Consider the following 20,943-nt stretch of genomic DNA (forward strand, 5'->3'; position numbering starts at 1 on the left):
CATATGACTTACAAATTGGAAATTGACTTATAAATTTTTTACACAAATAAAATACTTTTGACTAATATGGCTTTTGATTAATAAATTGATTTCTTTTTATCAAAAAAATAAACTCAGAATAAAATCTCAGTCAAACAATCCTTATCTTTACTTTTATTTCTAATAACAAAAAATAAATTATGTCCATTTAATTGTAAAATTAAAATCAAACTAGATTTAAAAACTGAAAATCATATGCTAAATTAAATTTTAGATGTTTATTAATAATATAACTTTCATAAATATTTATCCATATAATTAATATAATTTGGGGGATTAAATTGGATTATCTAGATAAAGACTAAAATTCTTTCAGAAAAAAATTAAAGACTAAAATAATTCTGAGAAGAGATGCGGATTGGCTTTATCTGCAACTGTCCAATGTTCACAAAACAATTTAAAAAAAAAATCACAAGATTCACTTGCAAGACTAGTATTCTGAAACTGATAACCACCACCCTTGGCGGCTGGCCTCTTTTAATTTTTCAACTCGTCATTTACTGCCACTCAGAATTTTCAAAAGGGTCACTTTACAAAATACTTTTCTACACCACTTTAACATTATTCAAGTAACGGGCATATACAGGTTTTGATATTTTTTATAGTTTAGCTGGCATTTGGTTAAATCAGATTTATTATTGTGATAAAAATAAAGTTATAATTAATATTATATATATTTCATAAGAGATTTTCAGTATGTTAAAAACAATTTTCCGCTAAAAATATAAAGTCATTTTCATCTATAATTAATATATTTATAATATTGTTGAAAATGGTCGTTAATGGTCAGAAGTCGCTGTTTTGTCATTATGGTACATTGTTGCATATTCCTTTCTTAAAAGTCAACTTGCATAAAAAGTATATAGAAAATAATATCAATATTGCTAATATGAAATGAAACTCAATTAAGCAGGATTATGATTAAAATAAATATTAAATAATAAATCTATCTTATTATTTATTAATAAATAATATAATGTTGCTGAATATTGTAATATATGAAGATAGTATCTTGTTTGAATTATAAAAAAACTTCTGATTGTATTTTCGAATTTGAAATTTTCGTTAGATCACGACAATTTAGAAAGATTTGATTATTAGGACAATCTTACATGCTAATATCTCCTTAACAGTTTTTGATGTACACAAATAGAGATGGAAAACATGGATGGAAGCAAATTCATGACATAGAACATCAAGCTCTTTATTGGCTAAGGTGCACGCTTTTGACTCCTTCCCTAGCAAAGACTATTCTATTCTGTACATCCATATTGGATATCTGAGGACAGTACTTAACCAAATTAGCAGCCACAGTTCAAAAGATTAATGATACCAATGGCCTCTTCTTCTGCAGCATCCATAATTTTTTTTACTATTTTCGCAGGCATTATTTCTTTGAGCCAGTCCAGTTTGGTAGACCACGCCTGTGGAACTAACGGCAACTACACAACCAACAGTCTTTATGATAGAAACCTTGGCACCGCGCTAGCCAAACTCTATTCCAACGCCAACACTAGCAACTCCGGTTTCTATAACGCCTCTGTGGGCAAAGACTCGGACAAAGTTAATGCGCTGGTGCTATGTAGGGGTGATGTTCAACCCGGTATCTGCAGAAGCTGTGTGAGAGACGCGGTAGACAAGATAAGGAAGCTGTGTCCTAACCAAAAGGAGGCTGTGGAGTGGTACGACGAGTGCATGTTAAGGTACTCCAATGATTCGGTTATCAACAATCCAGTTAATGAGCCGACCAGAGAGATGTTCAATGCGAAAAATGCAACTGATGCGGTTCAGTTTAGTAAAGACCGTAAGGCCTTGTTGGATGAGGTGAGGGAAGAAGCAATTGTGCAAAAGTTTGCCACAAGGAATATGAGTACTGGAACAGATGGTAAGAGTACTATTTATGGGCTCATGCAGTGCACCCCTGATTTAGACATAGATGGCTGCCATGACTGTCTTGATGATGCATTGGAAGAAATTGCGGATGGAAGTGGAACAATTGGAGGACAAGTATTGAAACCAAGCTGTAGGCTTAGGTTTGAGATTACGCCTTTTTATAACGAGACGACTATAGTTTTTGCACCATCACCACAGCCACAGCCGTCTCCACCACCACCATCATCGTCGTCTCATGGTAATTACTCATTTACACCATGATATGTTGAAATTTTAATGCATGTTTTGCGGATAGGAGATTCTTGAACCGGAGTTTTACTAGTCCATAACAAAGACTATGATTCTTTCTGTTGCATGTAAATACAGTGTCGGCAGAGGAGGGAGTGGTCTTGGGCCAGTCCTCAAATCCTGATTTTTTTTTTTGTGGCACATAGACTAACTGCTTACATTTTCTAAATATCTATTTGCATAACTTTTCAACTGATTAGTTATAGCTTGCATAAATAATTAGTTATTTGTTCTTATTACTGACTGAATTTTTAATAAATACAAAAAAATCTAATTTTTCTCACAATATTATTCCAATAAATGATATGAAGAGAATATTCTGAAATTAAGTTCCAACTCCATATTCCCCATTCCAATTACCACCCTGCGGATCAAACAACTTGTCGCAGACCTAACAAATTTCCTCTGTAATTTCACTTGTATTTATCAAATGTTTCTACTTTGTGCAGGAAAAGATAATATCACACGAATAGTAATTATAACTGTTGTTGTGATTGTTGGCTTTGCTGTTCTCCTACTTATTTTGGTTTGCATTTTCAAGAAGAAGCCAAAGCAGAGGACTGATACTGCAACTTTCCAGAGTAAGTTTTGTGTTGCTAAAACTAAAAACTTTTGCGAATTCATACAGCCTCTCATGTGTTGCTGCAGCGTTACACAGATTCCTATCGAGTTAAAAATATGAATTTATGAATGTGGCCTAGAACAAAAAATAACACGCTGACATATTGTTATATATACAACTGGTCGTTACGAACTTACAGATATCCTGTATATGAATTGACTTGGCACCTTGCAGTTTATCATTTTATCTCTGGGTAATGCATTGTTATGTTTCTTGATCCTGCGTGTTTTGCTTCAGCTGACAATGTGGAAGAAATAAGAAGCTCCGACTCCTTGCAGTATGACTTTAATACAATAGAAGTTGCTACAAAACACTTCTCACCTAGCAATAAGCTTGGACAAGGTGGATTTGGAGCTGTTTTTAAGGTAAAGAACCTATATGTGCTCAAGTCAGTATTTCAAATTTACCAAAACTAAGAAAATATGATTTTATTTGATGTTTTTCCTTGTTAAATTTGGCATCCACAGATATTTTACAGAAATATTCTTTCTTCATGTTTGCTTTTCTAATGTAAAAGGGGACGCTGAAGAGTGGTCAAGAGGTGGCTGTGAAACGCCTTTCAAAAGGTTCAGAGCAAGGTGAAGAAGAATTTAAAAATGAGGTTTTGTTAGTGGCACAGCTGCAACACAGAAATTTAGTTAGGCTCCTGGGTTTCTGCTACGAAGGAACCGAAAGACTTCTCATTTATGAGTTTGTGCCTAATGGAAGTCTTGACCGTTTCATATTTGGTATGTGATTTTGCATATTGTTTTCTCTTCAACTACAATTGTTTATGATATATTAGATTCGACAGAATCATGATACATGAGTTTGCTACTGCAGAGACGACAAGGCGCTCATTCCTGGACTGGGAACAACGATACAAAATCATAGGAGGAGTTGCTAGGGGACTCCTTTACCTTCACGAAGATTCTAGACTACGTATTATTCACCGAGACCTAAAGCCAAGCAATGTTTTGCTAGATGCGGATATGAATCCCAAAATTTCAGATTTTGGCATGGCAAGACTCTTCGGCGTGGATGAAACTCAAGGAAATACAAGTAGAGTAGTGGGGACATAGTGAGTTATACAATCATTCTGCACCCTTGTGTATCAGTAATCAAAAGCTTAACAGTCAAATATATTACTAAATTTACTTTTGTCACTTATCTTATATCAATTCGATGTACAATAATTAATCTTTAGTCGTGCATTGCAGTGGATATATGGCGCCCGAGTATGCAATGTATGGGGAGTTCTCAGCCAGGTCTGATGTATTCAGCTTTGGTGTATTAGTTCTGGAGATAGTGAGTGGTCAAAGAAACAACTGCTTTCGGAATGGCAGGAATGTCCAGGAACTGACCAGTGCTGTAAGTCCAGTTAGACAATAACCTTTTTCACTACTTTCATGCATGTTAAATATGATAAAGCTGTACTATCTATCAAATTACATCAAGTTGTTTTCTCTCAGGCTTGGAAGAATTGGCAACAAGAAAGTGCATCTGATATTATCGATCCAACGCTTAAAAATAGTTCAGAATCAGCGCGCGAAATAATAAGGTGTATTCACATTGGGCTACTGTGTGTGCAAGAAAATGTTGCGGAAAGGCCTACCATGGCCTCGGTGGTGCTTATGCTGAATACCTTTTCTCTGGCTCTTGCATTACCTTCACAGCCTGCTTTTCTGTCACGCAGCGGCAGTGGTTCAAGGGTAAGTGAGAGATCTAGTCAAGCATTGGATCACTCCATGGACCTTGCTTCAATCACTGAGTTACATCCCCGGTGATAAATTAACAAGTGTGTGATGTTACAAGTTTTGATGGATTGTGTTCAACTCTGCTGTTGTACCTGTGTGTATATTTTTTACCTTCACTCATACTTGGTACTTATGAAGTGTATATTTTCATCCGCAAATGTTTATAAAAGATAACTGAAAATTGTCAGCAGCACTCGTTTTCTAATCAATCATATAGTTTCTCGTTAACAGAAGTAACTTTATTTACGATTAAATGACATAAATTAGTAAATCAGTTGTTACTGTGTACACAGTTTCAGCCAAGGTCTAGCATTTCATCAAAGATGAGCAAATGCCAAATGGACACACAGAATCCACTAATAATTTTATAATCTTCCCCGTCAGCAATCAGCATCACCACAGGCTGTCTAACGTGAGACTACTAATGTGCCATGAAAAGCATGGCTTGACATTGAAGCTGCGATAAGTCATGAATTGTACATTGTCTCTAGTGCAAATTGATTGAATCGGTGGTTCTAGACTCTAGATAATTCAGTACCCGGTACTTTTGACAAGCTTGCACTTCTAATATTAAAGAACTAGCACGCAAATGTTGCAATTTTAAAATAACCTGATTCATACGCTCCTGGTTGTCTATCAAACAAATAGTTATATAACCATTTATTTGGATTACCATGTAGTAATTTTGGTTATTGTGGTCCATGAGTTGGCCAATTCGATTAAAACAAATTTTGGATAAAATTAATTCAATATAACTTATTTTAGAATAATTTAAATTATACTTAACTAACAAGTTTATAAATTTATTATGCAAATTTTGTTCAATAAATATATATTTTATACATGACGCTTTCTAATTTATTTAATATTTTGACATGTTTTGTATATCTTTTTTGACACTTCAACTATATAATAAGTAGTATAATATAATTAATATTTTCTAAAATTAAAATTTTGATTATTATTTAATTTATTAAATATTTAAATAATATTTTAAATTATATGAGAATAGTTATTAAAAAAAGTTAATATGACATCTAAAAATGATTTATACAGAACAGTATTTTCTCTATATTATACGACTACTCCTGTTTGTTGGAGGGACCACAGTCCACAGGTGAGAAAAACTTATTCGCCGCCAAACCCACTACACTGTTCAGTCCCGGAATTGAAAGTACATAAAGTTTTTGAAAAAAAATCATTTTATTATGAATATCCAAAAATATCTCAAATATTATTGTTAGTAGGCTTGTCAACTGATTGATATCAATTATCATCTACAAGAATCTATAATCGAATACATATATTTATTTGGAATATATCTCATCTCATGAAAATCTTATCTAAGAAAAATGGAACCTAGTTATATATTTTTGTATGTGATTTGTTTTGAAATGATATACAAATTTTAGTTAGCATTTTTGAAAAATTATTATCTCATATTATGAAAATTGGAAATTCGCCCGTAGGATTGGTTCAGCTAAGAGGGGACAAGTATCCTCTTTCGACAAGCTATTGCGCGCACCCGAAAGGAAGCGGCTGCGGGTTCCTACTTAAAAAAAGAAGTTTGGAAATTTAATATATATGAAGGTCCTGCGTAACACTAGTGTTTATAAAATTTGGAATTGATACTTACAATAGCATATACGTACATTTTTGTTTTTCTGAAAATGTTTATAACTCTTTTGTTAATATTGGCCAGTGATTATATTGTATAATAAAAACATATTTATAATATTCTGGATATTAATATTTCCGGGTTTAGGTTTATTCAGTGATATAAGTAGTAATTTATTAATTTCAGTTTTCGTTCAATTAAAATATAATTTAGTTGAGTATTTCATCCGAAAATTTAGATGATAATAAAGATTCAGTCAATCGGATCCAAACCCCGCCATTAACACGCCTTGTTATTACAATTCTTTGAGCTTAACTAATCCAGTTTTTTACTACGTGGGTGTTTGGGTTGGACTTATAAGTCCATCTTCTGGATTATAAGTTATGAGCACTTATTCGTACCGTTTGTGTAATAAGTCAAGAAGCAATTATAAAAAGCTAGGAATGCTAGCTTTTGTTTCAGGACTTCTACTTATTTCTCAAACACTTTAATCACTTTTAAGTCGTATCTTGCTTCTAACTTCTACTCCACTTATTTATTTCAAGCAAGAAGCACTTATTTTAAGCCCACGCAAACGGCCCCTACGACTATCTTTCCTCCTACTCCAACTTTTACTACTTTTTATCACATCGTGCCTTTTCAAATCTGTTTCATTATCAAGAGCTTCTGTACAAGAATGACCTGGAGCTTGACTTTTCAGCTAGCAAAGACCATTCTATACACGGAATATCTTCAAACATTATGCAGTTAACAATAAAAAGACCATCTTTGGTTAAGCTAACACTTGAAACTTGCAAGCCAAGAGTTCATTCCAGACTAACAATACAATGATAACAATGGCTTCTCATGTTGCAATTCTAATCATTTTTAGTCTTTACATAGGTATTATTCCTGTTAGTCAGTCTCGTTTCGTAGACAAATTCTGCGGAACTAATGGTAACTACACAAGCAACAGTGTTTACAGTAAAAACCTGGACAGTGCTCTAGCCAACCTCTACTCTGCCTCAAACACTAGCAATTCTGGTTTCTACAATGCCTCAGTGGGAAGAAACTTTGACACAGCTAACGCGGTGGTGCTCTGTAGAGGCGATGTTCAACACGATATCTGCAGAAGCTGTGTGAAAGACTCAATTGTGAAGCTAAGAGAGCTATGTCCTAACCAAAAGGAGGCTGTTGAGTGGTACGATGAGTGCATGTTAAGGTACTCAGATAATCCGGTTCTTAACAACCTAGTTATTGACCCAATCAGCTCGTGGTGGAACGGGAGTAACACAAGTCATGCAAATCAGTATGATCAAGACCTCAGAGCCTTGTTGGATGATCTGAAGGATAAAACTCTGCGACAAAAGTTTGCCACAGGGAAGAAAAGCGGGCCAGATTTTCTGACTATTTACGCGCTTATGCAGTGCACCCCTGACTTAGATTCAACACAATGCAGTGACTGTCTTGATGAGATTATCAGAGCTATTTCATCGCGTTGCTTTGGAATAGGATGCCAAGTAGCGACTGCTAGCTGTAGGCTTAGGTATGAAGCTAATCGTTTTTATAACGAGACGATTACTTTTGCTGCACCACCACCGGAGTCATCAGTGCCACCTCCTGGTAAATTTTTCCAGCTCACCACAGTATAAGATGATTATTCTCCACTTCATAAATTTGGAGTTGTCATACATCCCTAAGCCCTTTTTTATTACACATGTTACCTAAATTAGTATGTCGAATCAGTTGGCACAGTATTAACATACTAGTATAAGCATAGCATACTAAGGTGTAACCATAAGTAAGGCACAGACCCATATTTTCTTGTATAATTTCTCTTATACCAAGTATTTGTTCTTTGTGCAGAAAACAATGATAACACCAAGAGAACGGTGATCATAATTGTTGTTGTGATTGTTGGGGTTGGTTTGATAATATTCTTGTTTATATCTGTCTGCATCAATAGAAGAAAGCAAAAGCACAGGACTCCTACTGAGCCGTCGCAGCAGTGTAAGTTTTGTGTTTCCAAAGATTTGTAAACTCAAGTAGACTTGGGCTCTATAAACACTGGCTCTGGACACTTAATATAAGTGCTTATGCAGTGCTATGTTTGTCTATCTGCTTATCTATGTCTTTGCTTCAGATGACAAAGTGGAAGACATGAGAGGAACCGAATTTTCGCAATATGACTTTACCACAATAGAAGTTGCTACAAATTACTTTTCAGATGAAAATAAGCTCGGACAAGGTGGCTTTGGAGCTGTTTATAAGGTAAAAAAAAAACATAGATGAGTTCGAATAAAAACTGTTCAGATTGATGAGCATATATTTCGGTAATTTATTCTTTTCCTGCATAATTTGTCATCTGTTGAAGTTTGCTTCTTCAGGGATTTTTACTTGTCGCATCTTTGATCATTTCATTTCTAAAAACAGGGTATTTTAAGGACGGGTCAAGAAGTGGCTGTCAAACGTCTTTTAAGAGGTTTAGGTCAAGGTGAACAAGAATTCAAAAACGAGGTCATGTTAGTGGCACAACTGCAACACAGAAATTTAGTTAGACTCCTTGGTTTCTGCTATGAGGGAAACGAAAGACTTCTCATATACGAGTTTGTGCCTAATGCAAGTCTTGACCAATTTATATTTGGTATGCAACTCTATGTTGATGGTCTTAATTCACCAGTGTGTTTGTATTTGTACATAGTTTCCATTTGACAATATATGTTTATGATGCAATTATAAACTTAATTGAAACATGATAAGTTGTTGGTTCTCTTCTGCAGATTCGACAAATCGTTCATTATTGGATTGGAAAAGACGATACAAAATCATAGGAGGTGTTGCTAGGGGACTCCTTTACCTTCACGAAGATTCTAGACTACGAATTGTTCACCGTGACTTAAAAGCTAGCAATGTTTTGCTAGATGCAGACATGAATCCTAAAATTGCAGATTTTGGCATGGCAAAATTGTTCGAAATTGATGAAACTCAAGGAAATACGAGTAGAATTGTGGGAACATAGTAAGCTATTTAATCATTTCGTGTCACTATGCAAGAGTATAGCACCCAAAAGTAAAATGATCATCTGCATCAGGATATTCACTTTTATTGTAGATTTTAAACAGAATTGAAGTGCAATTTTAAGTTTAAAATCCGACTACATTGCAGTGGATATATGGCGCCAGAGTATGCAATGTATGGACAGTTCTCAGTCAAGTCTGACGTATTCAGCTTTGGCGTATTGGTTCTGGAGATTGTAAGTGGTCAGAAAAACAACTGCTTCAGAAACGGAGACGATGTTCAGGACCTCCTCAGCGCTGTAAGTCCGACTATACACATGCTTTTTCAGTACCTTCATTCATCATCTCTATAGTATCAAACGGTTGTAGTTGTTACCAAATTTGATCCTGCTGAGTTCTTTCAGGCTTGGAAGAACTGGCAAGAAGGGAAAGCATCAAATGTTATAGATCCATTACTAATAAACAATTCAGAATCAGTACGCGAAATAATAAGATGTATCCACATCGGGCTACTATGTGTACAAGAACACGTCGCAAATAGACCTACCATGGCATCGGTGGTGCTTATGCTCAATAGCTTTTCGCTCACTCTTGCAGTGCCTACACAGCCAGCGTTTTTTATGCACAGCAGCATTGATCCAGGTGAGTCAAGTGCTGAAGCTACTAACAATTCAAGGGTGAACAGAACATCTGGTAATGCTGAAGATAGATCAGCTGATTACTCTGTCGACAATGCTTCAATCACCGATTTATTGCCACGGTGATAAATTATTAAGTGTTTGATACGTAATGTTGGTTTTAATTTGATCGGTTAAAGGGTAACTAGCAGCTCAAACCCTTGTTGGGCCTCCTGGCTTCTCCAAACTTACTCTGGATCACAATCGAATTGAATTTGCTAGAGATCGGCTTTATAATTTGACTCTCCAACATATGATGAATATGTTGATTAGGTCATCAAATTCATGTTTTGTTCGAGTTTGCGTCGCCGTTACGAGTTTGATCATTTATTCATTTCTAAGCTTGTACAGAAACTAAGCATGATTGATAGAACAGTGGTGGGTTTATATAATTATATTTTTCAAATTTTTTTAATGCATATGGCAAGCTTAACTTAACAAAAGTTTGATAAATCTTTGGAATTTTTGATAGTACTATATGTTACACTGCACAATCACGTTAGAGCTCAACTCTATGTAAGTTCAACTTGCTCGAATCGTACTCAATTTAGCTCCACTGCAAGCGTCCCGTTCCAAAATAATCGCGACAGTCTCTTTAAATCATTTTCCAATGTCTCTAGTGATGCCTCTGTGTTTAATACAACAAAAGGAAGTTATCCAGACATGGTACATGGTATGTTCATCTGCAGAGATCATGTCTCAGCCAAGACCTGCGAGGACTGTGTTCGCGCTGCCATAAAGGAGATTTCGGCTAACTGTCCACTTAAAAATGATGCAAGCATATGGTTTGATAAGTGTTTTGTTCACTATTCTAATACATCAACCTTCTCTTCTTTGGAGAAGGATCCTTCTTTTATCTCTACCGTAGAGAAGGATCCGTATGTGTGCATGTCCAATCAAGTCCATAGTAGCGATCAACCATCGTGGTTTAAGGAACAACTGTCAGCCATGCTTGCCATTTTAACTTATAAAGCAACTTCTGATCCTTCTAACCGCGTGTATGCTGAAGATGTAATTGAAACCGGTTTAGCAAAGTTCAATGGAATTGTTCAGTGTAAATCGGATTTGCCATCAAAAGATTGCTTCAATTGTGTGTCTGCCGCAGCTAATAGAGTTTCATACTGCTTAGCTGGAAAGAATGAAGGAATTATTCTGAGCCCAAACTGCAGCACAAGGTACGAGCTGAACTCTTCCACGCAAGTAAACTCAACGCAATCGCCTGCCCCTACCAAAGGTGAATGTTTTCATTAGTTTTGAAACTCTGAAACTTTTTTTGTGAAGTCAAAGTACAAGATACTGATACTGTATATATCTCTCTTTTTAATTTTTTGTCGGAAAAATTTTGTTAGCAATTACTAGTGTTAAGTGACCAGTTCTCTTAAACCCTTAAGGTGCCAGAGGATAGGCTGTTTACCAGGATCATTACATTCTAAATCATTTATTAATTGGTTTGATGATAAAAGTTTGGATTTCCATGTTTTAGGGAAAGAGAGAGGGTCAAAGATTACGATCAGTGCAAGTGTATCTGCATCATTAGTACTGCTGGCTCTGCTGGGAATCTGTTTGTATTACTATTACTCCAAAAGAAGTAAAAGAACAGAGAATATTATACCATCTCATCAAGAGACCGAAATGAGCAACACAGAGTTCCAGTTACTTGGCTTTGACGATAGTTTAGTTTCAGAAAACCAAGTGGATATTCTAGATTTTCCAGTGATTGATCTAGATATCATACACAAGGCAACACAACAGTTTTCTGAGGCAAACAAGCTTGGGGAAGGAGGTTTTGGCCCAGTTTACAAGGTACATATAACAGTGGTGGTACATATAACAGTGGTGGATTACATGAAATTTAAGTAAATGGTATATATTGTAAATTGCAGGGTACATTAGTGGATGGGAAGCAAATTGCAGTTAAGAGGCTTTCAAGAAGTTCTGGCCAGGGAATGAAAGAATTCATGGCTGAAGTCACTTTAATTGCAAAATTGCAGCACAGAAATCTTGTGAAACTTTTGGGCTGCTCTTTGAAAAATAATGAAATGCTTCTTGTCTATGACTACATGTCGAACAAAAGCTTAGATCTGTTCCTCTTTGGTTAGACTCCTTCATAACTTATGGCTAATTAAACATATTTACATAATACATTAGGATTAAAGTTTTATGCATTTGTTTTAGATTCAACACGAGCAACACAACTAGACTGGAAGAAGCGTTTCAATATAATTAATGGCATTGCTCGAGGAATAGTATATCTACATGAGGATTCTCGACTTAAGATCATTCATAGGGATCTCAAAGCTAGCAACATTTTGCTAGATCATGAGATGAACCCAAAAATATCTGATTTTGGAATGGCGAGGATATTCGGGAGTAGTCAAAGCGAAGCTAATACAAATAGAGTTGTCGGAACATAGTAAGCATGAATTTCTTTCCAGTGCAAGCATTATTTCAGAAGCTAGAAAATAGTTTCTTTTCATTTTACTATTTCTTGATAAGGTTCTCGCACATTATTTATAATCTCAATGCTAAATGATTAAAAAATAGTAATCTTGCTTCTTGCCCACAGTAACAGTTTGTTATTTTTTTTTTCAACTAAAAGTGGATACATGGCCCCGGAATACGCTATGGAAGGAATATTTTCGGTCAAATCAGATGTCTACAGCTTCGGAGTTCTCCTGCTGGAGATGATCAGTGGGAGAAAGAACAATGGGTTTTATCTCTCAGGACAAGGTCATAGCCTGCTTGATTATGTAAGTTCCTATGACAATATTTTACGCTATAATTATCCTTTTCTTTTTATTTGTTGGTTTAGTCATAATAGTGTAAAATCTGCAGGCCTGGAAATTATGGTCTGAGGATAAAGAGTTGGAGCTAATTGACCCATTATTAACAAAATCGTTAGTGGTAAATGAAGTGCTAAAATGCATTCATATTGGACTATTATGTGTGCAAGATGACCCTGCAGAAAGACCTACTATGTCTTCTGTAATTGTTATGCTCGGAAGCAATCCGACAACATTTACTGAGCCATCACAACCATTATTTTTTATTGGACGAATCGCTCCATCAGCCCAGGCTCAATCAAATGAAATTGGATCTTCTGTCAACGGGGTTACTATCTCTAATTTCCCACCCCGGTGACTAGTTCATATTTTTTTACTATAAATTTGCTTTATTAACTAGAACTGAACAACTGCTGAGGTTGGTGTACCACACTAGTACTCCCTCCGTTTCTTTTTTCTTTTCTTATTTGTGATGTCGGTACTGTTTATAACATGAGACAAATTACTAATTTACATTTAATCTATAAAACTAAATACAGTCATGAGTGATCTTGTTAGATTCGTGTTCACAAGTACTTTAATACAGTGAAGTTTTTATATTTAATACTACTACGAAATGGAAGATATTAACGATCAAAAATGTGTATTGGCAAACATGAAAAGTACAAACAGGAAAAATATTTAGAGACGGAGGGAGTATTAAACATCAAGTTACAGGTTGGTTCCATAATCATGGTCTTTGCGGTTTTAACTTTTAATTGTGAACCTTAGAGCAAGTCCAATGAGTTATCTATATGATGTCCTAAACTCACATTTACGTAATGTGTTAAAAAAATCCACTCCAACACTATCCTAGTGTTATCGTAAATCACTAGCACAACCTTAATTCTCCAATCCATTACCTATCTATTTATAAGTAACCCTTAGCCATTACCTATTTAATATTTATGAATAAAATAATCATCTCTCTCCTTCTTTCCTTGTCTATTCTCTCCTTTTCCCATTCTCTCTCATATTTATTATTAAAATAATCTTAAGATAACAAATATGGAGATTATTATTGGAGTTTTTTTTTTTTTTTTTTTTTTGAAAATGAGAATGAATCTCAACAATATGAAACAGCAGTTCACCGTGATAATTCTTTCATTCAAGAAAGCTTATTATCTAACCGTCGGACATGCAAGATGACCGGGGAAATTTAGACAATAAAACTTTAATGTCCGAAAAGAAAAACCCGTCTTCTTCCAAGAATCCTGAGAATAGAAGAAAGAAAACAAGAATAATATAAGTCGACATATATAACACATTATATATATTATAAAAATAAAAGATAATATATCCAATAATTAATTAATATTAAAATCACGTGTATATTGCATGAGATGATCAAAATTCCCACAATTATGATAACTCATAATTGAGACAATTAAGCTCTTAATTAAGGTACAATTAATAAAATATTAACGCCCTTAATTAAGACACAATTAACGTCCTCAATTAAGGCCAATTAACACCTCAAATAAGGCACATTTAACTCCATCAATTATGGAGCACAAATTACACCCTCAATAAAGAGGCACAATTAACGCCTTCATTAAGGCACAGTGAAGCGCCTTCCTTTTTGAAACCGGATCGCATGCTGATCCCGGAACTACCGTCGCCGTCGTCACCCTCGGCCACCAAAATGGTATATATATTTAAATGCATTCATTTACAAGATTCAAAATTCAAATAACCCATAATTAGTACAAATATATTTAAATGCATTCATTTATAAGATTCAAAATTTGAATCTTTTAATTAATCTTCTAATTACTACATAAAAGTTCAAATTAAAGTATGAAGAGAAAATTCAAATTTTAAAACCAAATAAATTAAAATAGTCAACTTGCCATTCACAAAAACTAAAATTAAGACCTACATTTACTACTATTAAAATCAAATAAATTCCAAATTTTCAAATCTAAACTAAAATCATGCAACAAAATAAGTCAATCAGAATAATCTAATATCAAAACACGCGCTAATTAAGCACCGTTACACCACCTCCACCGTCACCGTGCAAGAACCGGAAAAACACAAACATTCATCATGGACACTAGCGAAAACTAAAAATCGAAAATGCGAATCCAAAACTCAAAAATGTAACTAATCATATGATATAAAAATGATTACAAATACCCAATCTCCTCCGAATCAGGCAAAATAGATCAAGAAATGACAAAATATGATACAAAACAACACATACACTAATAGATTCAAGCACACCACACCATTATACTTAATCATGAAAATTATGAACCACACCATAATAATATATACTATGAATCCATAAATAATCACATAACATAATCATGAAGTATAATGTATTAGAAAGATCGCACCTCGTCGAAAAGACTAAAAGCTTTCTGAAACTCGACAATCTTAACCCGGGTCCTTACTTGATTTGCCGAATTCAGCTATGACCAGCGGCTTCTTCAGAATGGTCTTGGCGTCCGTATGACGGCTTCGCATCCATCTCCCCATGAAGGCCATTTGCGCAGCTTCATTTTGGTTGGCCAGCCATATATCAGGGTAGGCGTGTATGGTGGCGAAGTCGATTTCTTTGATCAGATGGTTGCTGATGTAATCAATCCCGACTTGATAGCCCGGATTGAATTGTTTCTTCTCAGGCATCGTGTCCCCGTAGAAGCCTTCCATGCCGATCGTCAACAGGTGCTTCTTGTCGATCGATTTCACGAGACTTGCCATTTCTTGAACCCATCCATTTACGGTTCTGCCAGAGTAATCCACATCGCAACGGGGTTCGTTCATGAGCTCCCACGCCATGATTGTAGAAGAAGTTCTCTTGTGCAGCCCACCACCATGCTTTGTGATTTCATTAGCTGGTGAAAACATATTACAGATGGTTTTGTATTATTGAAATGGAGTGTTTTGCTAGGCAAGTTATGTGAATAGTCTTGATTATTATTGGAGTTGATACTAAAAATAACACCTTAATTCTCTCCCTCCAGGTTGACAAGCGGTTTTACATGTCTGTATGCATTTTGACTTTTTTTTTTGGGGAAGTATGCATTTGATCCTTGAAAGATAAATTAATTTTATTGTTTATTTGCAAAAATGTTTTATTTTTTTAAAAATTGTAAAAATGTTATCTTCTCAAATTTTTTAGAAATTTATAATGTTCCAACTAAATACAGACATATACAACTAAAATTAAAAGCGGACACTCAAAATCAACTCCAATTTTTATTGAAATAGGATGATTTCTGTTGCATTCGGTTTTACATTGTATTTCGAGTTACTTATAATTGCAAACAATATTTTGTTAAATATATTTACCAGATAGTAAAATTATAAAAAAATTTAAGAAAATATAATATTTTTGACAAATTTTATATTATTTATAGAGATGCATGTGTGTTTATGTTATAAAATATTTTATTCTTGTAACAAAATACTCATCTTATTAATTTATGTCTCGGGCGATTCACGGCTGTTCTTCGTATTTGAAAAAAAATTATTATATATATATGTATATTTGTTAAAATTTTAAATTTATACAAAGACTATAATGTGTTTAAATTAATATTTTTCTTAATATATATTATGTTATATTATAAATATAACATATTTATAATATAATATATAAATAATATATATTATATTATATATTTGTTAAAATTGCGGCTTTCAAATTTATAATAAGATTTATGAATTAATATATTTTTAAAGATATTATGTTATATTATAGATATAACAGATTTATATACATATAGGGATAAGTTCTATGGAGAGCACGTTTTGATTGGAGACTTACTACAACTAAAATACTCCCTGAAAGCATTGCAAAAGGTATTATTTTTCGAATCATGTTCTATAAAGATAATTATTTTATTGACAATCTTGCAAATTTTATACATTTGGCAAATAAAACATTAAAAACATATTATTTTACAAAATCATGTTTAGTATGCAGAACATTTGTTGATCTTGGAGAACATACATGTTTTGTTTGTTTAGCATAAATAATTTTCAACATTTTCAATGAAATAGTCATATTTATCGAATGTACTTCGCAAAACAATAAATTTGATAGTGTTTTAATTGCAGAATATAAGTGGTCTCCAAGGTCTCCGATGAAAACGTGGTCTCCATAGAAATTTTCTCTATTATTTAATATATAATATTATATTATATGTTATATATAAATTATTATACTAGATATATAATATATTATAAATATATAATTATCATTTTGTTCTCTTAATTTTTTGCAATCCAAATATGATTACCTTTTTTATTTTTGTAATATACAATATCTAGTAAATTTCAAAAATATTAAATTCAATTTTGAATTAATTGGTTATTTATATAATATTTATTTTTACCAAATTAAGTTATAAATTATTGAATTTTTTATTGTGAAATTATTTATTATGGGTTTGTATTTGCATTTTCAAGTTATGTTAAATTTTAGTGTATATTGAAATTATTTTAAATATTATTTTAAAAAAATCGACCTTCTTAAGCATGATCCTAACAAATTGGAATATGAAAAAATGTATCGGAATCTAATAAAATTGAATGGATCTTGGATTTAGATGATCGAACCTAAATACTGAATACTGTCCAATTACGCTCCTAATTGCTATGAATATTGTGCCTAAACTAAAGTACAAATTCAGATATAGTTCATGTATATAACTAGTCATCTCGTGAAAATGTTTGAGAGAAATGGATTACCGATCGTTAAAGGCGATACTGTGTCATCAGGCTTAACATAAGATGAAGTCACTACTTGTCCGTCAATGACGGATGATCCCAACTCAATAGTCTTTTGTTGGGAAAATGGCACAACTCGACCCAGGGAAAATGCAGGTTCTGTTGGCTGAGGAATTGGCATCGCATAGCTCCCCAGCATTCGAATCACACTAGACATTGTAGGTCTATCTGCAGGATCCTCTTGGACACATAGCAGCCCGATCTGAATGCAGTTCAGCACTTCAGTTTCTAGATAAGTATCCAGCAATAATGGATCCATTAGCTCAAGTCCTTGACCAGCAGACCATAATTTCCATGCCTGCAGTTTCATATTTAAGATATTTTAAAGCAATTTAAAATTTATGATTGTGTTTTTATAACACTCTTATGCATTATGCCATAGATAGAGAACATTGGACAGTCAAAATATGATAGCATTTTAATGTTATGAACTCACATAAGTAAGCAAGCTATGGCCATATCCTGTGAGATAAAAACGGCTATTCTTCCTTCCGCTGACTATCTCTAGCAAGAGAACTCCAAAACTGAAAACATCTGATTTCACTGAAAATATTCCTTCCACAGCATACTCGGGAGCCATGTATCCACTATTCAGCACCAGTTGATTAAATCGTTAGATAACATGATAAGATTGGATGGCTATTTATATCAGATGCTAACTTTACATGCCAATAGCTAGCAGTAAATTCTACTAGCTAAATGTTTATGTTAGAAAGGTAACGTACTATGTTCCAACAACTCTGTTCGTGTTATCCTCTATCTGATTTCTGCCAAATATTCTAGCCAATCCAAAGTCGGATATTTTTGGGTGCATATCAGAATCTAGCAAAATATTGCTAGCTTTGAGGTCCCTGTGGATGATCCTCAGACGGGAATCCTCGTGCAAATACAAAATTCCCCGAGCAATTCCATTAATAATGCTGAGTCGTGTCTTCCAATCTAGATGTGCTCCACTTGTGGTATCTATGACAAGATGTATGTTATCATTTTAATTTCCACCAAACGAGTTTTATAACGCAGAAATAATAGAAGTTTTGGAAGTTGATGATCAGACCAAAAAGGTGGACATCTAAGCTTTTGTTGGGCATGTAGTCATAGACAAGAAGCAATTCCTCCCCTTCCAGACAACATCCCAGAAGGTTGACAAGATTATTATGTTGGAGTTTGGCAATTAAAGTAACTTCAGCCTTGAACTCTTGTAGCCCTTGGCAAGAGTTTCTAGAGAGTCTCTTAACGGCAATTTCCTTTCCGTCCACTAGTGTACCCTGTAAGTGCATTTTCAGAGTAAGAGCACTGGAGATTAATTAAAGATGAACGCTCAATCAGTACTCTAAGTAAGAACACTCTGAAAGACACGTGCTTTACTGGTTTTCGGAAAACTAGACATGTGCTTTACTGGTTTTCGGACTCTGTTTTCAAATACTTGACGTTTGACTTTTTAGCACACAATTCTAAAAGTTTTGACTGCATACTTAAAATTATTATTTTTAAAATTTTTTTTTTGAATAAAAATATTAAATTTATACTTTAATTCACAAAAAGAAAATTTTAAAAATATTAACTCTAACTATGCAGTCAATGCACTTAAAAATGTGTGCACAAAAGTCAAACGTCAAGTATTTGAAAACAGAGGGAGTATAGGTTTGGGTTTGGTGGTCAATAGATGACTAGAGACTAATGCTAGGTTCCTATCTGGAGCACTCTTCGTTGGTAATTTAGGTAGATAAACATGTCTAAACTATGTAGACAACAACTTGCTCTTTAAAACTAGTGACTTCAAAGCTTGTTTTCCATAAAGAACTGTTGTGTAGATAACATATCTAACTATGTGATATACCTTGTAAACTGGACCGAAACCCCCTTCTCCAAGCTTGTTTTTCGGAGAGAACTGTTGTGTAGCGGTTTGAATTAGATCTAGCTGGATTAAGGGAAACCTATCAGATTCCACTATACTTTCTCCTTCAAAACGTCCAGACAAGTAGCCACCCTCTGTAAGGTCAAGTACTTGATCTCGTGCACTGTAATCCGTTTCTGCATATCATAATTATCTTACAGAGCAGTTTAATATCAAAATTTTAAGTTTTTTTATATTTAGTAACATCCAAACCTTCTATCCTTTTCTTTCTGTTGTAATAACATATACAACATCCAATAAGTACTATCACCAAAGTTGTTGGTAATATTGCGCTGATTGCAGTCACCAATGTTTTGCCTCTTGTTTTTCCTGAGAAACCAGGAAATAACTTATACCAACCTATTTTCTTGGGGAAAAAAAACATTTTTAACCTATTCAAGTTGAATCAGTTGCTCCCTCATACAAAAAAGAAAAAAAAAGTTGAATCAGTTGCTCCCTTACCAACAATTAGTCAATTATTGGTAAAAGAACTGCTTAAACATAAAAGAGATTAACTAAATACATCTGCATAGAATTTTTACGAAATGAAAAGCTTACTAATGCCGATATTGTCAGTGCTGTTGCTCGAGTCAGGTGATTGTATTGGTGGATTTTCAGAAAAAGGATACACCTCATATCTTGTGTTACAGCTTGGTGTTAGAATTCTTTTCCCTCTCTTTCCGTCTGGGCACAATGCAGTATCAAAATTAGCAACCCCTGATGTCAGACAATTTTGGCACTCTAAAGGTGATAATTCTGGTGTGCACTGCACCATACCATACAAGTTGCCTACACCGGTGATGTTCACATCAGCTTTAGCATACATGTGGTTGTCAGGATTGTTGATTGCCTGATCGATAATATTGTCAAACATGTCTCTCCGTATTTTGAGAAACTTTTTGGATTCTGTAAGATCCAAACTATTATATACACAAAAAACCGGTGTGATTTCCAGAGTAGAAACGAATGATTTATTTGAGTATCTTATCAAGCACTCATCGTACCATATAATTGCTTCTTTCTTAAATTGACAATCACTTAGAATCTTATCAGTTGCTGCATCAATACAGTCCTGGCAAGTCTTTTCTGAAACATCGCCTCTGCAGAGAAAAAGGCCGTATACCTCATCAGGATAACTTCCTTTCTTAGCATCAGCAGAAATAGAACCACCCCCATAAATAGAAAGAGTCGTATGAAGTAGGCTATCAAGATTCTTCTCGAATCGGCTACCAGCGGTGTAAGAAAATGTGTTGTCTTGACAACTTGTTTTTATGTGCATTTGTGCCGTGACCAGGCTATGCAACGTAACAAATGCTAGGAAAGAAAGCACGAAAGGTGGAAAGGATACCGAGGTCGAGAGAACTTGAAGTAAGAGCATGTTTACTTGCTTATATGATATACTCTTATCGTCGTCTTGTAGTATATGTGCATATCAGAGATTGGTTCTGGCTCTCCGTTACCTATCAGAGAGCCTCTTATTATTTTCCAAGAAAAAGTAGTTGGATTAAATATCAGCTATCACTTGACCGATACGAAAACGATAGTCAGCTGACTATTTTGTTTAAATGTGTAATTGAAAAGTAGGAGTAGCAGCATGCCATTTGAACAACTG

The 20,943-nt window shown here is 34.3% G+C and overlaps 4 protein-coding genes across 5 annotated transcripts; 3 read left to right on the forward strand and 1 right to left on the reverse strand.

The window, feature by feature from the left end:
- Window positions 1-1,234: 1,234 nt before the first annotated feature.
- LOC108208620 (cysteine-rich receptor-like protein kinase 44) lies at window positions 1,235-4,768 on the forward strand. Its single transcript, XM_017379153.2, has 7 exons — window positions 1,235-2,170; window positions 2,670-2,801; window positions 3,080-3,207; window positions 3,360-3,570; window positions 3,665-3,902; window positions 4,042-4,192; window positions 4,294-4,768. The coding sequence occupies exons 1-7, from the start codon at window positions 1,366-1,368 to the stop codon at window positions 4,606-4,608; spliced, it is 1,980 nt and encodes a 659-aa protein (XP_017234642.1). The 5' UTR covers window positions 1,235-1,365; the 3' UTR covers window positions 4,609-4,768.
- Window positions 4,769-6,865: 2,097 nt separating this feature from the next.
- Window positions 6,866-10,284, forward strand: LOC108208618 (cysteine-rich receptor-like protein kinase 44). The gene is made up of 7 exons (XM_017379151.2): window positions 6,866-7,798; window positions 8,042-8,185; window positions 8,319-8,446; window positions 8,609-8,819; window positions 8,956-9,193; window positions 9,341-9,491; window positions 9,597-10,284. The coding sequence occupies exons 1-7, from the start codon at window positions 7,024-7,026 to the stop codon at window positions 9,954-9,956; spliced, it is 2,007 nt and encodes a 668-aa protein (XP_017234640.1). The 5' UTR covers window positions 6,866-7,023; the 3' UTR covers window positions 9,957-10,284.
- Window positions 10,285-10,344: 60 nt separating this feature from the next.
- On the forward strand, window positions 10,345-13,084 carry LOC108207809 (cysteine-rich receptor-like protein kinase 10). Of its 2 annotated transcripts, none has more exons than XM_017378240.2 (6): window positions 10,345-11,103; window positions 11,353-11,672; window positions 11,753-11,963; window positions 12,045-12,282; window positions 12,469-12,619; window positions 12,705-13,084. In XM_017378240.2, exons 1-6 carry the CDS (start codon window positions 10,533-10,535, stop codon window positions 13,008-13,010), a joined length of 1,797 nt encoding a protein of 598 aa, XP_017233729.2. In that variant the 5' UTR covers window positions 10,345-10,532; the 3' UTR covers window positions 13,011-13,084. The 2 variants fall into 2 exon arrangements, with proteins under 2 accessions (XP_017233729.2, XP_063944376.1); XM_064088306.1 differs by having other exon boundaries at window positions 10,932-11,044.
- Window positions 13,085-17,835: 4,751 nt separating this feature from the next.
- On the reverse strand, window positions 17,836-20,819 carry LOC108210162 (cysteine-rich receptor-like protein kinase 10). Its single transcript, XM_017381439.2, has 6 exons — window positions 19,890-20,819; window positions 19,545-19,661; window positions 19,275-19,468; window positions 18,492-18,702; window positions 18,163-18,400; window positions 17,836-18,024 (listed from the first exon to the last, which is right to left on the reverse strand). Exons 1-6 carry the CDS (start codon window positions 20,707-20,709, stop codon window positions 17,862-17,864), a joined length of 1,743 nt encoding a protein of 580 aa, XP_017236928.2. The 5' UTR covers window positions 20,710-20,819; the 3' UTR covers window positions 17,836-17,861.
- Between the last annotated feature and the right edge of the window lie 124 nt (window positions 20,820-20,943).

The sequence above is a fragment of the Daucus carota genome, chromosome 2 (assembly GCF_001625215.2).
Source record: "Daucus carota subsp. sativus chromosome 2, DH1 v3.0, whole genome shotgun sequence".
Classification (NCBI taxonomy): Eukaryota; Viridiplantae; Streptophyta; class Magnoliopsida; order Apiales; family Apiaceae; genus Daucus; species Daucus carota.